Source organism: Dama dama, chromosome 31 (genome assembly GCF_033118175.1).
Source record: "Dama dama isolate Ldn47 chromosome 31, ASM3311817v1, whole genome shotgun sequence".
NCBI lineage: Eukaryota > Metazoa > Chordata > Mammalia > Artiodactyla > Cervidae > Dama > Dama dama.
In genome coordinates this window covers 29573043-29600553 of record NC_083711.1, presented here as the reverse complement: position 1 = coordinate 29600553, position 27511 = coordinate 29573043, and the positions used below count along the sequence as shown (strand labels likewise).

At 38.7% G+C, this 27511-nt stretch overlaps 1 protein-coding gene across 5 annotated transcripts in view; it reads right to left on the bottom strand.

The window, feature by feature from the left end:
- The window catches only part of ROBO2 (roundabout guidance receptor 2), a 643927-nt gene extending 622716 nt beyond the window's left edge, over positions 1 to 21211 (bottom strand). For 2 of the 5 annotated variants that reach the window (XM_061133903.1, XM_061133902.1), the window contains exon 1: positions 20499 to 21211. In XM_061133903.1, the coding sequence (XP_060989886.1) occupies positions 20499 to 20559 (61 nt within the window). In that variant the 5' untranslated portion in view covers positions 20560 to 21211. The remainder of the gene's footprint in view (positions 1 to 20498) is intronic. The other 3 variants (XM_061133905.1, XM_061133904.1, XM_061133906.1) reach the window with 3 other exon arrangements.
- Positions 21212 to 27511: the final 6300 nt, after the last annotated feature.

Genomic DNA, 27511 nt, shown 5'->3' with positions numbered 1-27511 from the left:
AACAGAAAAACTATAATAAGAAAGGATGGTATGCATGCTAGTGACTAACTCACATGACTGTTAAAAAAAAGAATAAAAAGTGCTAAAGCCTCTCAACCTGGTTGTATAAATTTTTAACTACATTGTAAGTATGTATGTATATGTACATGTGCATGCATTTTTGTGTATATGTGTGCACATATATGCACATTTATACATACATATATGACATATATACACATATATTCCTTGATCTACAAAACACATTGCATGGGTTATGGATTATGATCATGGCTATGGCTTCAATTCAACCACTTTATATTTCATGTTAGAAATATTAAGCAATAAATTTGAAAAAAATTGTTTCTATGTTATTGAATCTACAGTCCTTAATGCAACTGCCAAAAAATTGTATGTCTTTTACCTAAGCCTTGAGTCACCTATATATTTACAGCTGTGAAAATTACACTAAGTACTACATAGATTTTTTCCTAAATGCTCAGTTCCCAGTATTTCCCAGTCTTTAATGTTTCAATTGCCTATATAATTTCAAGAAATGAGAGGTTGCTAGTTTCTCACAATCGCAAATAAAATGTTACACAGTTCTCAAGTCTTCTGATAAATAAAAGCACATCTTGAATTAAGATACTAATAATAAACTAGAAAATTTTTCACTTACAAATTTACATCTTTATTTTTATTGCTTAAGCCAAGTGATTCTCAAACAAAATTAGGTCTTTATAAGCCCTACCAAATTTATTAAACACCACCTCCTTTGAAAAAAGGAAGGGGGAGAATAGGTTTTACACAAATGAATAGAAAAAGGATGACTTCATCAAAGAGAGTCTTAGCTACATTACAGGAATGATCTGGGAAACAGTAATAGATCTTTGTGGCCATTATCTTTATTATTCTGAGGACTTTATCTTGCTAGAACTTGTTTAGACCTAGTGTAGCTTTACAAAGTTGTGACTCAAATATTTCTGGCCTTCCTGTGATCTAATGTTTTCTCATGGAAGGAAACTTTCCTCTTATTGTGAGATAAATACCTACCAAATATGTCCTAAATCCTCTCCCAAAAGATATTATTAGCACTGTGCGCTCATTTATAAGTAAAGAACAGTTCAACAACTCTATTTACCTTTTTAATTTAATGCATTCATGCTACGTAAAATGGCTGCGTTATAACAATCACCACTTTGCCAAACCAAATTCACCTCATAAACATTCTTTTGGTTAACTTGACCCTACTTTTAAAACTTGAAATTGGGGGAGGGGAAGGTAAAACATGATCTGGCAGTTATATAAATTTACAAAAATAAATTGATTGGGATTGGGTGTAATAAAGTTATCCCACTGGTTTTGATTAGCTCCTCGGGGTATAAAAATGTAGTTTGGTTAAATTTATATTACACAAGTTACAGTCCAAACCAATTTATATTAGTTTTTATGTAAAAATGCTGTACTTAAATGAGTTCTCCAAATACACATGCATATTTCTCAAACTCTCTATAACCCTTACATGGATAGAAAGTGAAGGTACAGAGAAATATCATGATAGGATGTCAGGAGATGATAACAAAGAGGAGATAAAGGAGAATGAGCATAGTGTATTTTCTTTTGCAGCATCTGTATTTCTATTCCAGATGCATTATGAGAACTTCTATAGTTCTAGTCATTTATATATGCCCCAAATGAGCCTACTGAATTTTCTTTACAGCATCTATATTTCTAGTCTAGATTCATTATGAGACTTTCTATAGCTCCAGTCATTTATATATGCCTTGTCAGCAAACTAGTCCCTCCTGAGTTCACAGGCTATTATAAGAATGAAAGTCCCTTCATCAATACAATATGCAATTTACTGGCTTAATAACAAAGCCAGGAGAATGAATTTTATGCAGAGACCTCTAATACCAGGAGCATCCTTTTCAATATTATATGCTCTCTGTTACAGCATAATGAATACTACATGCAAAAGTGTTTGATGTTAATGGAAAGAGGCTGTGGAATTGGACCAAAGAGAAAAAATCTTTAAAATAAAAAATCATACTATAAAAGTAGCATACAATCATCCAAGGGTAAGAACCAAGAAAATACTTTTTTGTATCTGTTATTCCTAAACATAAATGAATGCCACTCTATCCTGTACCATAACTCCAAGTTTAACATGCAGACATTCAATTATAGGAAATCATATTTCATTGCTGGCATGTTACACTTTAAGCAATAATAGATATAGATATATAGATATAAAATAGATACAGATATATAGATATAAACTGATTAAGTTGTATAAAGTTAGCCTCTTTTCAATCACTGGTTGCACATGTTATGGCACAAGGCCCATTTGCTTTCAAATGTTAGCTATGATATGGTCCCACAGCATGCCAGTAATATAAAATTGACAAAATTAAGTTAATTATTAAACTCTAGGAATTGCCCTTCATCACCTCGCTGTCCATCTTATTTTTCACTTTCAAATTACTAAGACATGGGATCCATTCTATCTCTATCACTCTCTTACATCAGGAACAACAAATACAGAGAATTCTATGGACAGGGGGAAAGAAACCAGCATACAATTGTATGGCAAACAGAGAATCTCCCTTGTAAAATCTCCTAGCCTTTATCACCCAGCCAAGTAGTTTACCATCAAACTGGTACAGGGACTATATTTAGAGGGAAGAGCCTCTGTTCAGGCTTGCTCCACTCCACGCTGCACTTTCCTTTTAACTAGATGAAAGCTAGATCCTTGATATCAAGAAGAAGTTTGATTCTTGAAAATATTTACGATCGGCTGGCATAAACTCTATCAGCTTCTGCATAAAAAACTGTCCATAAAGGACAAATTTAATTCGTCTAACATTGAGCCCTACTTTGCACAATTCAGCAAATGTAAAATAGACTAAGATGTAAACATGTGTGTGTGTGCTCAGCCATATCCAACTCTGTGACCCTATGGACTTGTAGACCACCAGTCTCCTCTGTCCATGGGATTTCCCAAGCAAGAATACTGGAGTGGGTTCCCATGTCCTTCTCCAGGGGATCTTCCCAACCCAGGGATTGAGCCCACATCTCTTGGATCTCCAGCATTGGCAGATGGGTTCTTTACCACTAGCGCCATCTGAGAAGCCCCTCTCTTGTATATTTATGGCTGATTCATGCTGCTATATGGCAGAAACCAACACAACATTGTAAAGCAATGATCTTCCAATTAAAAATAAATTTAAAAAAAAGAAGGAAGTTTTCCATTGCTTCTGAGCTGAACTACTGGCACGAGGAACAGGAGCACTCTTGTTGGGGAAGGATTTGGGAGAACCAGTAAGGAAGCTTTCTCTGAAGGCTCCAGGCGGCTTGGCAGGTTCTCAGCACACTGCACAAATACCTCAACTGCAGCCGGAGTTGAGGGCAGTGGCAGGATTTAAGACGGTGTGGGATCTAAAGAGCTCAACTCACGGCCCATAGTGGGCACACTTCAAACATTTGCTGAAAGAATGGGTGAAGAGTGATGAAGTTGGAGAAATAATATAGGCAGGGTGTTCATCTTCTAGCTCCATCTGCCTCCTGCCCCAAAACATCACCTTTTTTCTTCTCCTCCTCTAATGAAAAAAGGAATAGTTCATATTCTGCACCAAGGCACACACTCAGGGAAGCACTGGCCAACCCCTTGTTTTGCTATGATAATGTGGGAGACTTTTTTTGTTTGTTTTCATTTCTAAGTCATAGGAAAAAAAATTCAAAAGAATATGGTATTTAGTGAAATGGAAAAAATATTAAAAAATGTAATATGTGTCCATCAATAAAATTTTATTGGAATAAAACTCTGCCATTCATTTACATACTTTCTCCCTACAAAGGCAGAGGAAGACTTATGGCCAGCAAAGAGAGAAATAGTTATTACCTAGCTCTTGAAGTTCTCAAGTACCCCATTCACACAGTTATGCTCCTTTTCCTAACATAGGTACCAGGGGACTATAAGACCAGGACGGTGCTGGTCAGCATTAACATTCAGCTCTGCATTCCTTCTGTTCTCTTGGGCTTATCATTCATGATGTAAAATAATAACCAAAGCTGAGGTATTAACTTGTATGTGATGGCTATCAAACAACTAAAAATGTCTGAAACTAAGAAAGATGGTTTTTAAATCCAATAACAGAATGTTGTTCTGCCCCCTCATAATAATTTATTCAAAATAATGGGACCAGAAGAAAAACACCAAAAAAGAATGGCAACTCATGAGGCCAATCTTACATAATATTTTCCATTCCTGTTATCATTTTGCAGCTCTTTATAGAAGAGAAGGGCTTCCCAGGTGGCACTAGCGGTACAGAACCCACCTGCCAACGCAGGAGACTTAAGAGATGCAGGTTCGACTCCTGGGTTGGGAAGATCCCCTGGAGAAGGGCATGGCAACCCACTCCAGTATTCTAGCCTGGAGAATCCCATGGACAGAGGAGCCTGGTGGGTTACAGTCCATGGGGTTGTGCAGAGTCAGACAGGACTGAAGAGACTTAGCATGCACACACATTACAAAGACTATCAAACGTTCACATTTCTCTTAAACAGTATAACCCCAAAGGGTGCACGTCTAATAAGACCTCACTAATTTTGAAAGTAGTTAAAGAATATTATGTTCTGGATCCTGTTCAGTCAATGAGTCTGATTACAATTCTTATCTACTTACACAGTGGACTCATTGATTATTACCTTTCCTTTAGAAAACTGCAACCTTGCTTTAACCATCTCCTAACATTTAAATCAACACAATTTTAAAATATGAGTATTTTTCCCCCGAGCATAACTCATAGCTTTCAAGTTTTTCTGATTTAGCTCTGAAAAGTGACTGGTGAAATATTTTAAATATGGTTACATACTGCCAATCGTTTCCCTCAATATTTGAAAACGTCTAATAGGATCCATCACAATGTTGCTTCTCTTCTGCATAGGTCAGGATATACAGAGACGACAAGTACATCCTTCTCTGCTTTTCAGTGGACAGACACCTTCCAAAACAATCTGTCTGTGCTCACTCTTACTTCTATTCTGCCAAAATCTCTCTCCCATTCTCACATTCTGGCAGTGAAGTACAAAATGAAGGAAGTATTTCAACTGCACTTAAGCCACTGTCATTGAAAGAGAATCTCCACTGTCAGTGATGCAATGCTCCCTAAATGGGCACTATAATCTCCTGACCTTTAAAACTGGGACATTACACTCCTAATGTAAATCGCATTTTCTCCTTGCCGCTACTCCATCTTTATCCCCTGGGCCCTTTCATTTTTATTACTTTGCTGGCTTCTCTCTCTAGCTAGATACCTAGATTTCTGATTATTTCCCTGAAGAATTACTTTACATGTATATACCAAACAAGGCAGTTCATAATAACGCAGCTCATAATCTACTAACTTGCCATCTAAAGTTTTCGAAGTCACTTCTATGTTCATTAGGGGCTATGGATAGTTAGTTGGGGGAAAAGTTCCTGATGGCGTTCTGATGTTGAAATATGTAAATTTCTTGATCGTTTTGTTCTCTTCTTTATATCACTAATAAAGATGTTAAATGAGACCTCACTCGAAGCTGATCTCTAGACATCACCCACCAAATCGTTACAATTCCATCTCTGATTGCCCTTGGGTATTACCACCTCTTAACAAGATATTTCACTTCCACAGGGTGAAAAACAGTTTACAGGAAGCATCATGAAGAGTTCTTCAAATGTTTCTTCTCGTATTCAAACCACAGTAAAGATTTTTTGTTTTGTTTTCTTTTTTCTTAATTGAACGTTGAGTAGATAATAAAGAGCCAGACTAGGCTGCTACATCCAAAATAAACTTAAAATGTAAAATGAGTAGAAGAATGAGAATCGTTTTAAGGATCACTGAGGCTTGGCTTAAACTGCCACCTAAATAATAACAGCCTGGATGACATTAGAATCATGCTGAAAAATAGCATGAATAAGCATCACTTTACATTTTCGAGGCCACCAAACCAGAAGCTTTTCTATCTACACACCTCAGATGATCGGCAAGCTTTCTGAACGCTGAGCAATTTTATTTGAGCCATCCCATATACCCAATACAATCAAAAGATTTAAAGAGAGGTAACAGGAACGGATTATAGTGGCAACATCCCAAATCCCTTATGCTAATCTAGCCTATAGATATAAACATATATATATATATATATATATATACTTCTTTGTAAATCACAAACTATCCCTCATATCACTCACGGGAAACAAACACCTGCCAGCCTTCACACCTTCTCATTAGATGTTTCTCTGAAATCTCAGGAGCATTGTAATTAGTTTCTTTATCAAACAAACAAAAATGTGATCTGGATGCTGTGAAATAGGATCAGCATAGACAACATTTTGAATATAATCACTTAACATCATGTTTTTAGTTTGATGGTCATCACAAAACATTGCCAAAATGTAAGAATGGCTACCTGCTTTTTTAAATTTTTTTTAATATATACAATTGTTCATTTGGGACATTTTACCATTTCAGTTGTATCTGACAGTAGCCACAATTAACAGTTCATGAAACACTATTTCTGTTAAAGACTACTACAGGTATTGAAAATTTAGCAACTTCTTTTTCAAAAGCATGACAATGTGTAAGATCTAATTTGCAAAAGAGCCAAAGTAGTATGAAGACCTTTCTTGTCTGCCTTTTCCCCCCATTAAAACAGAAGGTATTAATCACTCGATTTCAAAAGCAGCTGACTGATGCTATTCACTGGGTAGGGCATTCTCACTAATGTGGCCCCATGAATAACTCTCAAGGCTTTTATTATGCCTCTGAGTGGACTCTTAGCAGACAGCCTCCCTTAAGCAGCCCTCTTTCCCTCAGGCTCCAAAAGGATTATAGATAGCAGCTGAAAGAAAGCATCACTGGTAAAAACAAAAGTTTTTAAAGGGAAAAAAAATGGGAGCAAAGTGGACATATTGGAGACAAGTCATGATTCATGGCCTGTACTGTGTTCCGCCTCTCTTTCTCTTATTCAATACACTCTTTAGTTTTACTGCTGGATAAGAGGGGACCGTCTCAGTGCACTTCTCCTAGCAACCAATATCAGTCAGCAAAGAAGGCATGTCATCTGCTCAAAGGGAAAACGGAAGAATCTGGGGTCATACAAAGCCAGACACATGTTCTTTTGCATTTGATCCCAAATTGATTATCAAAAAGGATTCAGTAAATGTTAAATGATTCTGTTTTATGTGAATGTTAACAACCCACAGAACTAAATATCAGCTTGTCCACTTGCTATATAGTAGAGTTTCCAACGCTGGTCCAATTCATTTCATTCAAATGTTCTGTTTTTCACTTTTCCAACACCCCCTCATCCCTTATTGTTCATAGAAACCACCTCTCCCAGGTATATCTGCACCTCCTGGACTATTTCAAATGCAAAAGTCACTCCTATAGCGCGCTAAGTTCAGAAACCTTAGAATTTCATCTTGAGAAAGACTACAAAAGCAATTGCCTAGTCTTATTCACAAGCCATGGTTAGCTGCTGTGTAAAAAGATAAAAACCACTTTCTGAAAAGTTAAACAAACTTGGAATTTGAATTTAATGTGATGAGATGCTTTTATGGAGCAACTCAAAAATCTGGGTAAGTTTCATAAGATCCAACTGATGCACACTACAGGTGTTGCAGCTTAACAGAAAAATACAATAATAATTCATAGCCCAGGAAATGTTCTTCATAAAATAAAAAGTTGTCTGTTGGACTGTGAGTAGAGGAAAGGCAACAAACGAACAACCATGAAGTTTATTCATATCTTACAGCCATGTGTGTATGGGGCGGGGGAATAAGAGTTATCTTTGCCCAAAATCTGTACCCACATGTTGTACATATTTTTCCCATTCTTTTTTCTTTCATTTTGTGTTTCAACTTGGTATTATCCAGGCTTTCAAATCACAAAAGCATATTGAAACACTTAAAAACACACTTAGCTATAAAATCATCTATGTGTTTTCAGGATAGCCAGTGAGGAACTCTTCAGTTGAATTTAGCACTTTTTCTCTGGTAAGGTTATTAAATAGCATCTGTGAGAAGGAAAAAAGGCTGCAAACCTCAACTGAATGACAGCTTGAAGATTTTTTAGTACAGGGCTCACGTACCATGGACATACTTTTTCACTGTTAGTTTTTAACTATTGAGATTATCACTGCATCCAGGAAGAATTATTCTTAAACCATCAAATTCAATGTTCTAGTTCTTCACAGTCCATTTTGAATGTAAAAAATGAGACAGAATGTCAAGTTATGCAGCACTTTTTTTTTGAAAGGTTATATTCTTCTTATTCAGTATCTCCTCTCATCAATGATCCCTTTAGGGAAGTGTTCCCATAATTGGCATTTGGGTGATGGCTTGATTGCTTTAGTTGCTGACGTGCAAAAGTGTTTTAGAATGGACAAGTTATTGCATACTTAGGGTTGGGGAAGCTGAAATGCTGACTATAGTTTTAACAGAAGTTAACTCAGTTTTCAATAACTGTAACTATTATCTGACAATACATTGAAGCTCACTTTAAAATAAAAGGGGCTTCCCAGGTGATGCTAGTGGTAAAGAATCTTCCTGCCAATGCAGGAGATGATAGAGGCACAAAAGACAATTTAGAATGCTTATTGCTAGGTTCATCCTGACTTCCCTTAATTTGCTCTAACCCTGGAAACTAGGTTTTATAATTATCAGATGTACCTTAACAAATTAGTGTACCGTATTCCAGCGTTCACTAGTATTTGGAACTATACACTGTTAAAGCATGGTTATAATATTGATTTTGAAAATGTATAACCTTTTCTTTATAAAGAGAACCTCAACTTAATTTCTTGAAAGTCAAAAGTTCTTGCTTTTTTGGTCATACTTAGGAACACTGTAATTGGTTATAACTGTTGTACAAGTTTCAGACAAATTTTTTAAATTCCAAATGGCTTCCTGATTCTTCAAGTTTAAACTTGCAAAGCAGTGTAATGAAAGTGTTGAGTTATATTCCATGTTCTCCAGCTCATTCTGAAAAGGCTTGGGACCAAAAACTAGGGGAAGAGATCCCACATCAGTCCTACAACAGAATTTAAAAAGTGCTGAGCTAAATAAGCTCTCTCCACCTGAGCTAAAACTGCCCTGCCACAGATGGTTCTAGTTACAGTACCTACAAAGTAATAAGTTCACTGGTTTAAGACTATTTTATTTTTTAGTATTAAAATTTTTAATCCCATTTATCCATAAAGTACCACTGGTCACTAATGAATGAAAGTAGACATGAATTCTAAGACTAGTGTATTTGGACCATCATCTACATTACGATCATTAAGCCCACATCAAAATACAGCCCCCATGCAGATTGAACAATAAGCTGTGATTATTTTCAAAGATGGATATTTATGACTCAGTATAACTTTTTTCCAGGCTAAATTTCCCCCTTTAATCATACTCAAACATAATGCAAGTGATAGAGCACTTAATTAAATGATTTGCAATAACAGAATTTAAGTCTAAGTGAGACACTGGAGACTACCCAAATACTATTTTTATAGGAATCTAAAGTCATACAATTAATTAGTAGTAACGTTTAGACTGGAGTACACAGCTTCCAGACACCCCTGGTGTATCCCTTCCACAACAGCAATGATATTGCTTTGTTCAGGTTATCCTTAATTTACAGGACCGCTCAGTATGCAAATCTGATTAATGAATAATTATTAAAAAATATCAAGATCAATGATGGCTATACTGGATGGAAAAGGATAACTGGGCTACTTAGGAAATCAAATGTTGAGTGGAGATTTAAGGTTAATTAAAAAAAAAAAATTCTGTACTAGGAACGTTTACTTCAAACCCAGTAAGCTTTGTCTCCTACAATATTTACTCTCATGGTACTTTATATTAAAAGCACAAAGGGGAAATTATTCTGAATAAAACATACATCGGTCAACATGAACCAAAATGCAGAGTTTTATAAGCTTGTTCTGCTGGTTACAAATTGCTATTTGTAGCATGCCTCTCTTGTTTATTCCTTTCATTCATAACACCACTCACTGGGGAACCCTATTTGCTCTATGATCAGCAAATGATGCAATGGAAACACACATGTCATAGCACGTTTGTCATAGATGCATAGGTGTGGCTTCAGATGAGTCCCCTTAAGAGGCAACTAGAGCTTTTATTCAGTCACCTAAAGACTAATGCTTGAAAAGCTATATGAAAATCATTGAGAAACACATCTCAAATATAGTTCATAATTAGCCTGATAGAAACGGTCCTTGTAAATTTACTTCTGTTCCATACTAGGAAGAAAATAGCAACAGAATAAAAATACGACTACTAATAAAAATAACAAGTAACACTTAATTGGAACTTATTAATTAACAGGCACTGTTCAAAAAAACTTAATATAATTTCTATATATATGTAACATACAGATATATACATATATATACATCCAATTTCATATATAACATGTGTCTACATATATATGTTCCATATACATATGTGTATGTGTGTGTGTATATATATATATATACACACACACATATATATATATATATTCATCTATTCCTCATATTAACTGTTTGAGAGGACAATTTTACCATGTCAGTTGTAAAGATAAGGACACTGAGAATGGTTAAATTATTTGCTGTAAGTCAGCAGTGTCTGTCGATTATCTTCCAGTAATCATGTTACACTTCTTCCCTTCTGGACAAACTTTGTTCAGTTGCTAAGTCATGCCCGACTCTTTGCAACCCCATGGACTGCAGCATGGCAGGCTCCTCTGTCCCTCACTAACTCACAGAGTTTTCTCAAACTCATGTCCATTGAGTCAGTGATACTATCTAACCTCTCATCCTCTACAAATCATGTTATACTTAAACTAGACTCCATGCCTTTGCCCTAGAACACCTTTGTCATCTCCATGCCATTCCTTCTGTTATTCCTTTTGTGGGAATGCAATTTTCAATCTTTCCATCTATTAAAATTTCACTATTCCTCTAAAACCCATGTTAAGGGACCCATTTGGTGTGGACCCTTCCCACAGCTGGAAATCATCTATTCTTTCCCTGGGTTCCCAGACCATGCTGTGTGTTTCTTCAACTGTTCCCTGCCCCCAATTACCAGACACCAGATACTTTTGTTTTAACAACTTGAATGTTACCCTCTCTACTAAAGAGTTATCTCCTTGAAGGCGGGAACTACTCAACTTCATTATGCTCCTCACAATGTCCTCAGTAAAGCGCTTTGTTTATAAACAGGTGCTAAGCAAGCACGTGTTGAATCAAATGAAAAACCTCAAGGTATCTTAAGCTAACTCCCTTGTTGACATGTTTAGAAAACAGCTGGTCGTTTTCACTTAGAAGACCCTGGAACTCTTGTTAAGGAATTCCAGGGTTGAGAAGCCGGAAAGAATCTTTCAAGAAAAGTATGGTATAGTGATAAAAAGACGTCCCTGGACTCTAGCTTCAGCTTTACCACTAAGCATCAATAGCCTTGTGACAAGGTACATAAAAACTCTGAGCTTTAGTTCTCCATCCAATGAAAGAGTTGTACCGCATAACTGCAAAAACTTCATCCAGCTTTGAGATGTCATCATACTGTGATTTACATTTAGTATTGCTGAAGTCACTGCTAGAAGTGACAAGTTCAATTTGGGTTAATTTCACTTGTAAAACTTTACAGGGCAACAGAAGGCAATCACTGAAGGGATTAGCAATGAGGACTGTTGGGAATTTAAAGCATATTATCATATAAAATTGTTTCACTACAAACCTCACATCTAAGTTGTAAAGGCCATTCAACATTTTCTTTCTGTGAGTGAATTAAAAGAATATATGTACCTCATACATGGCCAGTGGCAACATAAAATCATATAGCTGCTGTGGAAAACAGTCCTGCAGTTCCTCAAAAGGTTAAACAGAATTTTCATATGACCCAGCCATTCCACTCCAGGTATACACCCAAGTGAAATGAAAGCATGTCTGCACACAAAGATTAATACACAATTGTTCACAGCAACAATCTTTATAGCAAATCTTCATTCCCAAAGTGGAAATGAGCAATGTCCATGAACTGATAATTCAAAAGATAAATGATGTGGAATACTATTCAGCAATCAAAAAGAATGAAGTCCTGATATACAACATAGATGACCCCTGAAAACATGAGATGAAGGGAAAGAAACCAGTTACAAAGATCCTATATTATATAATTCTATTTACATGTAATTCCCCAAATAGACAAATCTATAGAGACAGAAAATAGACTAATTTCTTCCTAGAGCTGGGGGAGGGGTGGTAGATAAGAAGCAGGATACAGAGTTTCTTTTCTTGGATAACAAAAAAGTTCCAAAATTAGATTTTAGATGCTTGGGTCAGGAAGATCCCCTGAAGGAGGAAATGGCAACCCAGTTTATCTCAGTTTAGTATTAGTGATGTTAACAGGGCTCTAGCACGATGATTACAACAGTAGGCAGGGTAGGATAATACTAACTGCTGCAGATGTTTTTTCTGCCTCTTCTTTTCCAATTTGAGAGCTATATAATTGGAGTATTCTTTTGAATTCTATCCCTGAACTAATCTTTTTTGTTGTTGTTGCTAATGCTTAAACAAAAACTTGACCTAAATATGAAGAAAAGTCTCAATTTCTGGGCCAGATATCATCAAAATCAGTCAACATTCCTTGGTCAGATGAGAGTGTGTGTGGTCCTAATAGGAACATTAGAATCATTTGAAGGAGTGCCTTGTCAAAATATACACATGACTCAACAGTGTGCTAAAACCCACAGCAGTGTGAGTACGGGGATTCGGAGCAACCATGTAAGGCACCATGGCAGAAAATCAAAGCAAACTGTAAATTCTATATATCTGGTCAGGTGAAAGGTGGAATATTAAATTTCATCCAAAATCATGATGCCACTAATGTCAAAATATGTATGTTTGATAACTCTGTCTCTAGAGAGACAGAATGAGAGAGATACATAGAAATACACACCCCCAAATAAATAAATAAACCTAGTTGAAATGGTAAATATTTCATGTGTTGGCTAGGGCATGAAAATAAACATTTCAAAAGCACTCCACAAGCACCTTTTCATTGATTCAACAAATAACTGGATCTACTACGTGTCATATTGTGCTCCAGGTAAAGCAGGAACACAGGCAAACACAGGAGACGAAGCTAAGTCCCTGCCCTAGAAGCTCAGTGGAAGGAGCAGACACTAACACACTAACATGTGCATATAGCAAAGGTCTTCTAAAATGTAGGTGATCTCCCTTGAGAACAGAAAGCAGCTTTGTTTACTATGTAATATAGTCATGACAAAGCTTCCCTCCAGGCCAAAAGTTAGGCAGATTTCTTTATGGCCCATTCTAAAATATTCTGGTTTCCATGCTCAGGGTTCCTCAGCTGTGGGGCCAATCCATTTTGTGTGCATCATCTACCTGGGCCCCATGGCATTGTCCCTAAGGATTTTCATGGGAAAGGTAAATCTATACAAACATGAAGTCATGCCGCTTGGTGTGGTGTGACTAACAAAAGCCACCATCTGGGTCTCAGGATATTCATGTGCTTTGCCAGCATTCATTAAGTTGTGGTAGTCTAACTTCTTAGCTTGCAAGTATGGTAAAATGTAGGTCCCTTCAGGGTTGTTTATATAAATGCATGTGCAAGCGTGCACACAGACATACACACACACACACACACACACACTTTAAGGATGTGATAAGAGCTAAGAATGAAATTAAGATAGATAAGAGGGTAGCACATAGTGTTTTAAGGAAAGCAATTTTAGATAAGGTAGTCCATGTACATACATGGAGAGGTGATATTAGATAAAGTGTAAAGTGAAACTGTTAGTCGCTCAGTCGTGTCAGACTCTTTGCAATCCCACGGATTGTAGCTAATCGGGCTCCTCTGTTCATGAATTTCTTCAGGTAAAAATATTGGGGTGGGTACCATACCTTCTATAGGGGATATTCCTGACCCAGGGATGGAACCCAGGTCTCCTGCACTGCAGGCGGATTCTTTACCATCTGAGCAACCAGGGAAACCTGATATAGGATAGTTCAGTTCAGTTCAGTCGTGTCCGACTCTTTGTGACCCCATGAACCGCAGCATGCCAGGCCTCCCTGTCCGTCACCAACTCCCGAGTCTACCCAAACCCATGTCCATTGAGTTGGTGATGCCATCCAACCATCTCATGCTCTATCGTCCCCTTCTCCTCCTGCCCTCAATCTTTCCCAGCATCAGGGTCTTTTCCAATGAGTCAGCTCATCGCACGAGGTGGCCAAAGTATTGGAGTTTCAGCTTCAACATCAGTCCTTCCAATGAACACCCAGGACTGACCCCCTTTAGGATTGATTGGTTGGATCTCCTTGCAGTCCAAGGGACTCTCAAGAGTCTTCTCCAACACCACAGTTCAAAAGCATCAATTCTTCGGCGCTCAGCTTTCTTTACAGTCCAAATCTCACATCCATATGTGACCACTGGAAAAACCATAGCCTTGACTAGATGGACCTTTGTTGACAAAGTAATGTCTCTGCTTTTTAGTATGCTGTCTAGATTGGTCATAACTTTCCTTCCAAGGAGTGTCTTTTAATTTCATGGCTGCAATCACCATCTGCAGTGATTTTGGAGCCCAGAGAAATAAAGTCAGCCACTGTTTCCACTGTTTCCCCATCTATTTGCCATGAAGTGATGGGACTGGATGCCATGATCTTAGTTTTCTGAATGTTGAGCTTTAAGCCAACTTTTTCACTCTCCTCTTCCACTTTCATCAAGAGGCTCTTTAGTTCTTCTTCACTTTCTGCCATATAGGGATTCATTAAATCAACTGAAAGACTCAATCATGCAACGACGTTAGGAAGCATATTTCAGGCAGAAGAAAGAATAAATGCAAAAGCCCTGAGTCAGGAATAAAACACCAAAAACACAAATCTAAACCCAGGTTCCAGCAGGGAGTGTGAAAAGAGGAGGCCAGAGAGGCAGGGAGGGACCTGAGTTTGAACAGTCCCGCATACTATTGTAAAAAGTTCTCAGTGGAAGCCATTAAAAGTTTTTGAGCAGTGAGCTGCCATCATCTTATTTACATGCTTTTAAAAGGTCTCTGTGGCTACCAGGTGAAGAACTAACTGCATAGGGGAAAGATGTGGGGATAAGAAGAACAGGCATGGAGGCAGGATGACCATTTATCAGGCTACCCCAATAGTCCAGGTTTTGACCAGGATGGTGGTAGTTGAATTAGTAACAAACATTTGGAATCTAACCATTTGAAAATGCAATCAAAACAGTAAGATGAATTAATGGATGCATACAGGAATGGAGAAATAGATGGTAACCAAGTATAGCAAAATAGTGGTAGACTCTAGGTGGGAATATAAGTGTTCACTGTACCATCTTTCAGTTTTGTTATATATTTGAAAATGCTTATAGCAAAATGTTGGAGAAAAAATCACAAATACACACATAAAATTGTAGGTATCAGGGTATATATTCCAAAGAGTTTACTAATAAGTTGGATATGGGCTATGAGAAATCAAAAATGATTTCTAGTTTTGGATCCCGAAAACCTCTGTGAATGGTGATGCCATTTACTGAGCTGGAGATGACTGGAAAGAGGAGTAAATTCTATCCTGGGCTTGAGTTGGCTATATTCATTTTTTAAATAATTTTATTGAGGTATAATCACTATATACCATTACATTAGTTTCAAGTGTACATTACAATGATTCGCTATTTGTATACACTGGGAAGTGATCAGCCCAACAAATTAGTTACCATTTGAGTTTGATATATTCTTATTAGATACCAAGCAAAGATGTCATGTAGTCAGCTGGATACGTCAAGTAATGTATTGATACTGGAGATACAAAGGTATATAGAAGAGCCAAGTTCTAGTCTTATGGAACTAATATTCTCCCCACACATGATAAGGGCAATTTGAGAAGTATCAGCATAAAGAATTTAAAACCTATGTGACCAAATGAAAGATATTAAGTATTAGGTGCAAACAGAGCAAAAGAAGAAAACAACTAAGGATTGAATTCTAGATTATGCCAATATTGTTTTGAGTTTAAGACAGGTTTTGGGGGTTGAATATGCTACACTTCTGGCTTCCGGGGCGGTGCAGTGGTTAAGAATCCACCTACAAATGAAGGAGATGCAGGTTCAATCCCTGCATAAGGAAGATCCCCTAGAGTGGGAAATGACAACCTACTCCAGTGTTCTTGCCTGGAAAATTCCATGGAGAGATGATCCTGCTGGGCTCCAGTCCATGGGGTCACAAAGAGTCAGACATGACTCAGCATGCACAAATAAGCATACACACAATACGCTTTAGATACTATATTAAGATTTCTACTATGCTGAAACATTGTAAGAGTTTATGGAAATTTCCCCTTAAAATATTTTGTCATCATCCATTCATGCTTTATTTAATAATTTAAAAGAAGAAAATCATCATCAGTATCAATGTATTTGATATAGGTTGATTAGGTCTATACCTGGAAACACTGTAAGAAACATAATGACACTCCTCTTTGAAGACAAATATATAAAATAGCACTCTATAACTTTCTGGTTGAACTCATATCTGTAGACTTCTGTCTGCCAAAACTGGGAAAAGAACTACATAAGTTTGCAGAAAGCTATACAGGACGGTAAAAGAAAAATGATGTCAGGGTCCCAACTGGGTATGTCCAAAGTTAAAATATTATTAACATAATCTCCTTTAAATGCAGATTTTCTAAATTGTTATCCAAGAAACACTATCACCTATTTTCCTCACTTTTCAAATGTTTCTATGATTCCTTCCACTGGCTCCAAAAAAGAAGGAGGAGGGGAAGGAAGAAATGAAGGAGGAGGAAATGATGGAGGGAAACAGGAGGAGCAAGAGAAAGAAGAGAACTAGGAGAAGTAAGTAAGTAAAAGAAAATGTTTTCTTCTAACTCTTCATAAACCAAATTGCACAAAGGAGGAAAATAAATATCTCTTATAGACTACAGGAACTGCTGAAGCAGATGTTAACTGGACACAAAGAGTCAGACATGAAGAAGCTACATATAGAAGCTCCTTTCATTACTATATATGTACCCAAATGGAAGCAATGTCCTTGGACACCCATATTTTTATTAGCAAGGATGCTATTTTATACAGGTTGCTCAAGGATGTCATGGCTAGAATTGTTCTTTTTGTATAATCACGACCTTTTTTTCATTTGAGATACTCTTTTTTTCTGTGTTTTAAGAAATCCTTTTGGTTTATGGTCCACATGTTGTCTAGAATCAAAGGTTATTCAAACAAAGCCAATTCAAACGTGATATTAGTGCATAGCTGCACAAAGAAATTTCAGGTTACTTATAGGCAATTTAAGTACTGAAATGGACTACATATGGCTAGGATAATGAGCCCATTACTGAAAGAAGCACTTTAGCAAAATGCATAAACCTATATGAGATTATACATCTGCACGACACACACAGATCATCTTTATCTCCCCAAATATCACATGTGCCATTTTCATTTTAGAATAGTTAAGGACAAGAAACTATTTTTATTTTAAAAACATAGTTTTCACCAGTACTCAAAAATTATCAAATTGACACAATGTATGGAATATGGATGTAATCAAACAGTCTTGTGATGGTTCCTATTAGTTCCCTGTAAATGATTATAAAACCATATTTCTGTATTTAGAAATACAGAAAATCTGGAGAACAAAGGTTAAACTCAATACATATTCACATACATAACCGTAAAAGAAAAATCTGCATCTGTTTAATTAATCTGTATTGGATGACATAGTCTTTATTTACATCCCAATATAAAAGTTTGTCTGTAGTTCTCAACTAACTTAATTTTTATTCTCTGTGGGTTCCTAAGGACATAAGATACAGAAAAATCATAATATTTGCACATAACTTCCATGAGGATGCAAAAGTCTAACATTTTTCATATACCATAAAAATGCACATATAAATAACCCACCAAGCAAATTTCAATGCAAATCTATGTATCATTTGTCACTGAATAAAATTAATTTCTGTGTCTACCACAAGGAAAGTCAGTATATCTTTGAAATGGTACAAGCTTCTCTAAATTTGAAATTCATGGGGAGAATAAGCTCATGCTTCTAAGAAGGATAATAAGTAAACAGAAATCATAGAGCCCTGGAAAAGTCAGAAAGCTTAGAGATCCTACAAACCAACCCCCTCATTATACATGTGAACATGCAGTCCCAGTGTGCTGAAACAGCCTAGAGGGCAGTGTTGTCTATATCCCAAATTTTCAACAACCCCTATGGAGGGGCTGTCATCATTCGAGAGTAAATCAAAGGCAATCCAATGTCAAATGTATGACTTACGTACTAATTCAATAAGTGTCCACAGTTTCCACTGCTTTGGACATAGTAGATGCTAAATAGAAAAACTAGTTTCACACACACAACAATTTACTATGACCTTTTCAACTCCTCCACCCTGGGCATTTTTCACTACATTAACCATGAATTTTGCTGCACAATTTTGCCCCAAACACAAACTACCCCCTGTAATCTATATTATTAAGTCAGAACAAAGGTCCTAGGTGTATGTATGGGGCTGGAGGGACAAGGTGGGGGGAAGAAGGAAGGAAATAAGGGAGAGAGGAATAGGGTGGGGGCTAGGACAGTAGGGAGGGCGGGGAGGGGAGAAATGATGTCTTGCTACTGCTGTTCCAGCAAACTGCTTAATTGCATTTGTTTCATATATCTCCAAACACCCCGGTACATTAATTACATTCTGTAACACCAAGCTCTTCTGATTCCCTCTGTCACTTCCACTGAGCAATTTAATTGTATTCCTCCTAGCTACACAATGACTCCAAAAAAAAAAAACTTGGTGATAATTCTGTCTTCTAATATATAGCTTATACATGTATTTCTGGTATTGAAATATACAAATTCAGGCTTTTGAGGATATATTATCCAAAAAGTTATATCAAAGTCTTCTTATGATGATAATCAAGACACCTGGAACAAATCTGTAAACCTTTTTGTTCTGGTCATGTAAATGTACTACAAAGGTAAATGTATTGAAGAAAATGTCTGGTGAATGATTAGATATGATTATAGATATTATCATGGTATAATCCAAAGTGATTAATTCCTATGCATCTACAACTTAGAAGGGAAAAAAGAAAAGAAAAAAAAAAAAAAAAGCAGTGTGTCCACATGAATGCCTTGCCTACTATCGCTGGGGGGCATAGGTACTCCTGTAGTCCAGGATTGAAAACAGCCACTTGACAGGAGGCAAACTCATCTGTATTGCCTCATGTTTATAGAAAGGCTTCCTTTTTGAGTCTGCTACATCGCGCTCTGGACAGCAGCAGCAGCTGCCAGGAACAAAGTTAGCTTCTACAGGCAAGCAAAAATAGGCAGTGTCCCAAATAATGACTTCGTCCACCATGCAAATTCTGGAAGAAAGTTGATGTAGCAACAAGCTACTGTGATAGCTCAAGTATCTGGGCCAATACACCTCAGATTCTTTATACGTACAGTCACTAAAAATCTAAAGTATGACAATCCACACAGGCAGGCAAAAAATATCACGCTCTAATCCCTTTTAGACCAATTCTGTCCAGCGATGTGAAAATTAAAGTCACTGGAAGGTGAATACCAAATGTTCTTTTGACATTCTTCTTTGGAACAAACAGAAAAAGCGCCTTAATGATTACTTCCACTCTTCATTCAAAAGAGCTACAAAAAAGGATTTTGCAATCCTCCCACAGGAAACTGACATCCTGTGAAACTATCCCAGGAAACCAAATCCGAACAAAAGACAGGAGAAGCAGAGAGAGAATGCTGTCTGCTTGACAGACTGACTCAGCCTAGAGGCAGACACCTAGAGCACCTGTTTCAGATCCCCATTGTGTTTGCCACCGGGGACTGATTTGAGTGTTCTGAGCCCCAGGGCCAGCCCACAGCTTCTGCTTCCCCCTTCCTGGAGCCTCGCCCAGTCTTACTTTTGACAGTTTTCTCCCCATGATCTAAATCTTCATTCTGCTATCCCCCTAGGAGAATACTCATCAACACCCAGGTGATACACATTGATTCGAGGTACCTGTGTCTCAAATTCCTAACCCACTAAACCTTCATGGGGTGTCCATGACTTACTAAGAATCTCTAAGCCAAAGTTCAGTTAGAAGAACAAACCAACCCCAAAGGGAGAGCAAGCCCAAGACTATTAGACTGGTTAAAGAGACTCACTTTCATATTTCTTTTTTCTAACAAAACTGAGAGCCCATCATTTATTACCCAACTCCTTAATTAATTAATTGCAACAATAGGTGAGTCCTAACACGTTCCACTTGCAGCAGTTTAGAAACAAAAGACTTAAAACCTCTGCTCCCCCAAAGCTCCCATGCCTAGCCAAAAGGGACCGACAGATATAATGTCATTTTTATTTACAGCCCACATCCGACTCAGAGAGAAATGTTTCTGGGGGATGAAGAACAAGATAAAAGCATTTTAACTTACCATCAACCCGAACGTATAAAAATCCACAGAGCAGTATTTGTGTAAACATCAGCCGACTCATTTTGACATATTAAAAAGGATCCAGATTGCTTAAGAAACCAATCCCAGAGAGCAAAAAGTACAAAAATAAGTATCAAAAAAAGAGGTAGGTCCAAAGTTTAGACTCTTCCTAGCTGCTAATTAAAGTCGAGAAGAGCAAATGGCAAGATCAGAAGGGGAGAGTGGCGAGCTGTTGAAGGGCGCACATTTGGATCCATCCAAATTAACCGAGGGCGCGCTGTATTTCCACACTCTGGCTTCCTAAATTCCCACGAATTCAGCCCAGCCGGAGGGGTTACCCAAGTGTGTCTAACCCTCTCTCCTCAGGCTCCATGGCAATCCAAAGCCAAGTTCTTTCTTCAGAAGTCAAGAAGATGAAGGGAGGTCGGGGGGAGGAAAAAGACCTAATTCCTAGAAAGTGTTCCACAAACTTGCCAGCGCGCTGCCGAAAAAAAACATTGGCCTGCCCACTGGTTTCCTTTCCCCCGGCGTCCGTCTCGGTAGCCGCTCCACGTCCCGAGTTTTTTCACTTAACTTCCATAATAAGGATGTGTCAGAGCACCACTTTGCAGGCGGGCCGACTTGGCCAGCCTCTCGTCCGCCACCTCGCTGCCTCCCTCCACCTCTCGCGTTTCCAAAAGAGAGGCAAAGGGAAATCGGGACGAGGCGGGTGGAGAATACGAACTCCTACGCGGTGGGGCGGCGGGGAGCGAGGGGAGGAAGCCGCGAGGGAGGGGAGCGGAGGGGCAGGGCTGGGGCTGCGGCCACCCCCCGCGGTGCCGCCTCCGAGCGCCCGCGAGCCCGGGCGGCGGCGGCGCCGGGCGGGAGCCGAGCGGGGCGGGTGAGCCCGGGAGCCCCGGCGCGGGAGAGCGAGGGAGCGTGCGCGCGGTCCAGCCGCCCGCCGGGGTCCAGCAGCCAGTCCCCCTGGTCCGGCCGCCGCTGCGCCCCCGGCCCCGCAGCAGAGCGTCCGCCTCCTCCTGCAGCTGCCGCGGGTGGAAGGACTTAGAGGAAGGAAGGCGAGGAGGCGGGAGGGGAGGGGAGGAATGAAAGCTGCCTGGAGTCTGCCCGGGGGAGGGGATGGGGCGCGGGTGATGAGGGGGTGCTCCGAGCCTGCACCTCCACACTCCGCCACCCGCCCGCTCAGGGGACGGCCGCCCGCTGGGCAAAGGGGCCAGGGGGAGCTGGAAAGCCCAGAGTCCTAGCGGGACGGAAATTAACAAATTCGGAGCCGAGGCCACCGGTCCACTCCTTCCCCTTCCCTGCGCCGCCCCGTCCCCCACTCCTTCCCGCCTCGGGAGGGGATAGGTGGGCTCTAGCCTCCCGCTCCTCGCCGCGTCCGGTTTAATGGGCAGGTAATTTTCTCGGTGAGTGATTTCATGGAAGCGCTTCCTAATTATTCATCCCTCCAGTCTGCCGGAGATGCACGCGCTTTCTGGAAAAAGATCATCCTCCCGGACCTAGGGCGCAGCCTCATTACCCGTTAAAATCACACAAACATTCACTGTTCACTTTTTAGCAGAATGAGAAGCTGAGCGGGAGGGAGGAAAGGAAAGGTAACAATATAACCACCTTTTGGAGCGGAAAGGTTGCGTGGGGGTGCTCTCTCCGCCGTTAAAAAGGCGCAAGAAAGAAACCGGGTGTGGGGCGGGTGGGGGTCGTACAGAAATCTCTAACCTCTCCTGACCTGTTTTAGCCAAGATCTATGACCCCCTGAGGAATCCCCGGGGGAGGGAGAAGGGTGATATCCCCTCTTCTGTATGTTACTCAGTTGCTTTATGACCCCTCAAAGACGAGTTTGACGTGGGATGGTGGGATGCTAGGGAGTTCAGCAGAAAACGCCTGGGATGGAGAGAAGAGAGGGGATTAGGGGGACGGGGGGCGGTACCCGAAGTCCTCACCCTCCAGAGACTAGAACCTCTGAAAGGAAATTCGGAAAATACAGGATCAGGGAAAGCTGTAAACCCAACTGAGCTAACGAAGCTCAAAAACAGCCGAATTCCAGCTCAGAGATGAGAAAATCCTGAAAATTAAGGTAGAACCCACCAAGCGAATGCCATTCAGGACCGGAATGATTAAGGCAGGCCACGTTAGATCAAAGAGGCCCTAGTATCTGCGGAGCCGCCGGTGTGGCCGAGTGGGCCGGCCCGCGTGTGATCAGAGGCTCGCTGGTAAGCTGTTTGATGCTTGTTCGGATGATTACAAGGCGGGCTATACGAACTCACGCAGGTTCCCGAGTCGAGTTAAAAGCTGGATGGTGAATCTTTAGTTCCCTCTACTGGAAAACGTTAGCAAAGATTGTTTCTGTCTGTGGCCTTGTGAAGCAGTTTGAAGAAGAGCCTTTGTTTGGGGGTACATTTTGGTTTTGACACTCAGTTTAGCTCTCTCTTGCCTATTATGGATGTGAAAGTATGTGTTTCCAAAAAAAAAAAACAAAATGACCAGTGACACTCAAGTAATTTGGAGAGTTTTTATGGCATCTCTGCATGCTTGAAAATTATGGTAATGAAATAGCCTAGCAAAAGAATAAAACAAGCCACTTTTCTTGTGAAGCATTAAGAGTAATTTCAGCACACTTTTGATATACATCATTTAGTTGCTTTTTTTTAAAAAGTGCATTAGTGTGCTGAAGTTAAATCACTTGAATTCTTACAGTAATGATTCTGAATGTACTATTTTTTCACCTCTCTATAAAAAATGGGGGGGGAGGGGAATGGGAGAGGAAACCTAGACAAGTTAGCATGCTTTATTTTTCCCCAAAGGGCCAAATCTAACTTAAATGATATGGTCATAGGAATCCTCAAAATTCATTGGATTAATATTTCTCTTATCTATCGTTAATATTTGCAAATAATTGATAACTTTAAATTTTTCATTTTAAACATTCTGACTAGATTTAAAGTCAGGAATTAAAAAGTCTATTTCATTCCTCCAAATAATGGACTACCACCATCACCACCACCCATCCCCAATCTCTATCAGAAAGGAGTCAGATTTCCTTTCTGTTATTGTTCAGTTGCTACGTCCAACTCTTGCGACTCCATGTACAGTAGCCTGCTAGGCTCCTCTGTCCATGGGATTCTCCAGGCAAGAATACTGGAGTGAACTGCCATTTCCTTCTCCAGGGGGTCTTCCCAACCTAGTGGTCAAATCCTTGTCTCCTGCACACCTCTCTTGCATTTCATGTATTACCACTGAGCCACCAGGGAAGCCCAAGTCAAATTTTCTTACATGGACCCAATAAAAAAATATTCTGAAAGTAAAGTTTCCTTAATAATAAGGCAGAAATTAACAAATCATATATTTTAACATAGATCTCAGAAAGGAAGATACTGGGCATTTCCTCTGAAACAGTTTTCTCCTGGCTATTCATTTGGAGGGCCAAAATAGATTTAACTTCATATTGGTTAGACTTTCCTTAGGTGATCTATAAAATCATTCTGAGGCAGAAAGGTGTGTGGGGAAAGCTGCAGGAGAGTAGGTTGAAAGAGAATGTTCTCTGGGACAGAAAAGTGTTAACCTCATATCTCACAGAAAGTTGTCCTTGTGTAGAGTATGACAAATGACCTCATACAAAGAAAAGGTTTATTTAAGAGACATTCCTTTGGTTATATTTATTTGGTATTCTGGACTAAGCATCATCATTTTTAAAGTAATTTAATGATTTGGGGAGGGGGCGTGCATTATGACATGCAGGATCTTGGCTTACTGACCAGAAATGGAACCCCAGCTCTCTAAGAAGAAGTTCAGGTCTTAACCACTGAACTGCCAGGGGAGTTCCCCAAGTATCATCATTTTGCATTCATACTTTTCCTAATAAAGTGACAAGGCGCAACACCGATTTCAATCCAGTGGCATCTTTTTGTCTTTTTGCAATACACTACCTTCATTACGTAATAATGTCTGTTGTTCAGTCACTAAGTCATGTCCAGCTCTTTGCGACCCCATGGACTGCAGCAGACCAGGCTTCCCTGTCCTTCACCATCTCCTGGAGCTTGCTCAAACTCATGTCCTTTGAGTCAGTGATGCCATCTAACCATCTCATCCTCTATTGCCCCTTCTCCTCTTGCCCTAAATCTTATAATATCTGTAGCAAAGGAGTTTGGGGGAAAGAGGTCTATGTATTGCGATTTTTCTTGAAGGTAAGTTCATAAATGATGCTTAAAAGAATACTTTGTCAGTATCTCATTTGATAGAAAATGTGACCAAGGAAAACTGATGAATTGGTCACTTTTATATGAGATACAAAAATCTCATACCAAGTGATGGTTCAAGATTATGACCAAAACTCACACACTCTACAGACAAAAATGTCATATGGACAAAAATAAGTCCAAAAGGAGCAGAGTCATCACCTTCTGGAAAGTTTGATAAGATCTGTATTAGACAAAGTTTACATTCCAATATATTAGGGCTTCCCTGATAGCTCATTTGGTAAAGAATCCACCTGGAGAAGGGATAGGCTACCCACTCCAATTTTCTTGGGCTTCCCTTGCGGCTCAGCTGGTAAAGAATCTACCTGCAGTGCAGGAGACCTGGGTTCAGTCCCTGGTTGGGAAGGTCCCCTGGAGAAGGGAAAGGCCACTCACTCCAGTATTCTGGCTTGGAAAATTCCATGGACTGTATAGTCCGTGGGGTCACAGAGAGTCAGACACGACTGAGCGACTTTCACTTTTACATTTCTATTAAATTTAACACATTTTTAGTGAGCATTCTCTATGGAAGAAATGGGTTTCTCACTGTTTTTCTGAAAGGAAAATTTTTAAAACCTAATCTTTATAGTAGATGTTGGAAATTCAATGTTAGCAGTGTTTTAGATTTAAAAAAAAAATTAGGCTTCCATTAAGACAAAGCCTTAGAAATAGCTTAAAACAGTGAAGCACCCCACCACCAAATTGGAAGGTTTACAGAATTTTAAATGGGTACTTGGCTTCAATATATTTCCAAATATCAATTGTTTTTTTCTGTTTTTTATTCTCTAAACAAGCAGCTGAATAGAGAAATGTATGTGGAAATCTAGGCTCCTTTTATGTAAAACTTGGAATCATATTATTAGGTGCTCAAAATGTGCCTGCCAGATAAAGATATATTTTAATACATCTAAAGAAATCTATGTGTAAGAGGCTGCAATTAACCCTAATTGGAGTAAAGTGATCGAATGGAGTTCTTTGTGATTGCATTTTTGAGTTGGCATGGAGAACCATAAAATACTCATCTGAAGGAAATCTGCACAGTATAAGATATAAAATATTAAATATTTGTTTTCCATATCAGAGTCCCAAAGGATGTGGTATAATTTGAAAAACCCCAAACTAATTTTTTTACTCTTTACAGCATGACCTCATTATAGTTGAAAGTTTGTATACATAGGCAAATTGATCCATGCTAATAATTTTAATATCTACTACAATGTGGTAAGCACTTGCTATAACTTGCCAGGAATTGTTCTAGTTTTTAAACATTCATTAAATCATTTAAGGCCTATGAGAACCTTATGTGGTCATTACTCCCATTATACAGATGAGCAAACTATACATTGAAATTTAGATATCTAACCAGAATTAATAAAAAGGGCAATCTTCCTTTGAATCCTAATCTCTGTAAAATCTATGCTCCTAAGTATTTTAAAACAACTTCCACATTGCAAAAACATTGTAACACTTTAAAAAATTGCTTTGATTGATTAATTTAAGATTGGGTACACTAAACAAACAGAAATGCATAATCAATATTTTTTTCCAAAATTGAAGAATCCTTTTACAGCCAAAAAACCATTCCTTACCAGTTCGGTTTGAAATTTTCCTTTGTAAGATAAGATTGTCTTAGCATACTATGCAGAAACACCACATTTACATGAAATGTATGGGTTACTATCTACAAAAGGACATAGGACAATTAAAATAAGTGAAGCATTAAAAATCCAGATCAGAGAAGAATGATTCATTTGCTCTTATGTTTTTTATTTTTTTTTATTACACTCCAACTTGTTTCAAAATGATTTGAAGGAACCAAGATAAATTGCATATTGTTCTTCTGAAATATGTTCTAAGTATCCTGTTTCAATCAATTCATTTTCAATATTCACTCATACTTCACTGTATGTAATCAGTCTGCCTCTCTGTGTATCTATCCATGATTAGTACTTTTACTACATGACATGGAGTTTTTAAAAATAGTCCATTTTTAGAGCTATGAGATTTAAATGACTGAAATGTAGCAATATTTCACAAAAGCAAAGTATTATCTACCAAATACCATCATTTGTCATCAGGGAGAATTTATCTTGTTTTATAATTAAAATCAATTTGGAAAATCATTTTCTATCTTGATTGAAAACTTTAGTGATGCTTTCAAACACTACCTAGCTCTTGATTAAATAAAATACTATAGAAAGTAATAAATAATATCGAAGCATAATTTCTCTAAGTATGTATACCTTAAAATTTAGAATTTTGAAAACACACAATGGCACATTGGTAAAGAATCCACCTGGCCGTGGGTGAGATGCAGGAGACACAGGTTCAGTCCCTGGGTCAGGAAGATCCCCTGGAGAAGAAAATGGCAACTCACTCCAGTATTCTTGCCTGGGAAATCTCATGGACAGAGGAGCCTGGTGCGCTACACTGCATGGGGTTGCAAAGAGCTGGGCACAACTGAGCACCTGAGCACAAAGGTATCTCAGGGACCCCTGATCAAGTTTTATCTCCTTAGTGTCAGTAGACCTCATTCTGAGGTTGTTCGTTTCCCCCTCCCTCTGTATAAGTAATCTATGAAATCACAACCTTGGCCACACATTTTAAAGTAGCTCTCTGGTGGGGAAGATAACCTCTCATCTAGATTAGGAAAGTGTTTTTAAAATAAGCAAAATTGTCAATCTCACAAAGTTGTAAATTATTTACAGGTGACCTCTGACCATGACAGTCTAGGCTTCTTATCCCTACAAAGTCTTTATCTGCTCCTTATTTTATCATCTCTAT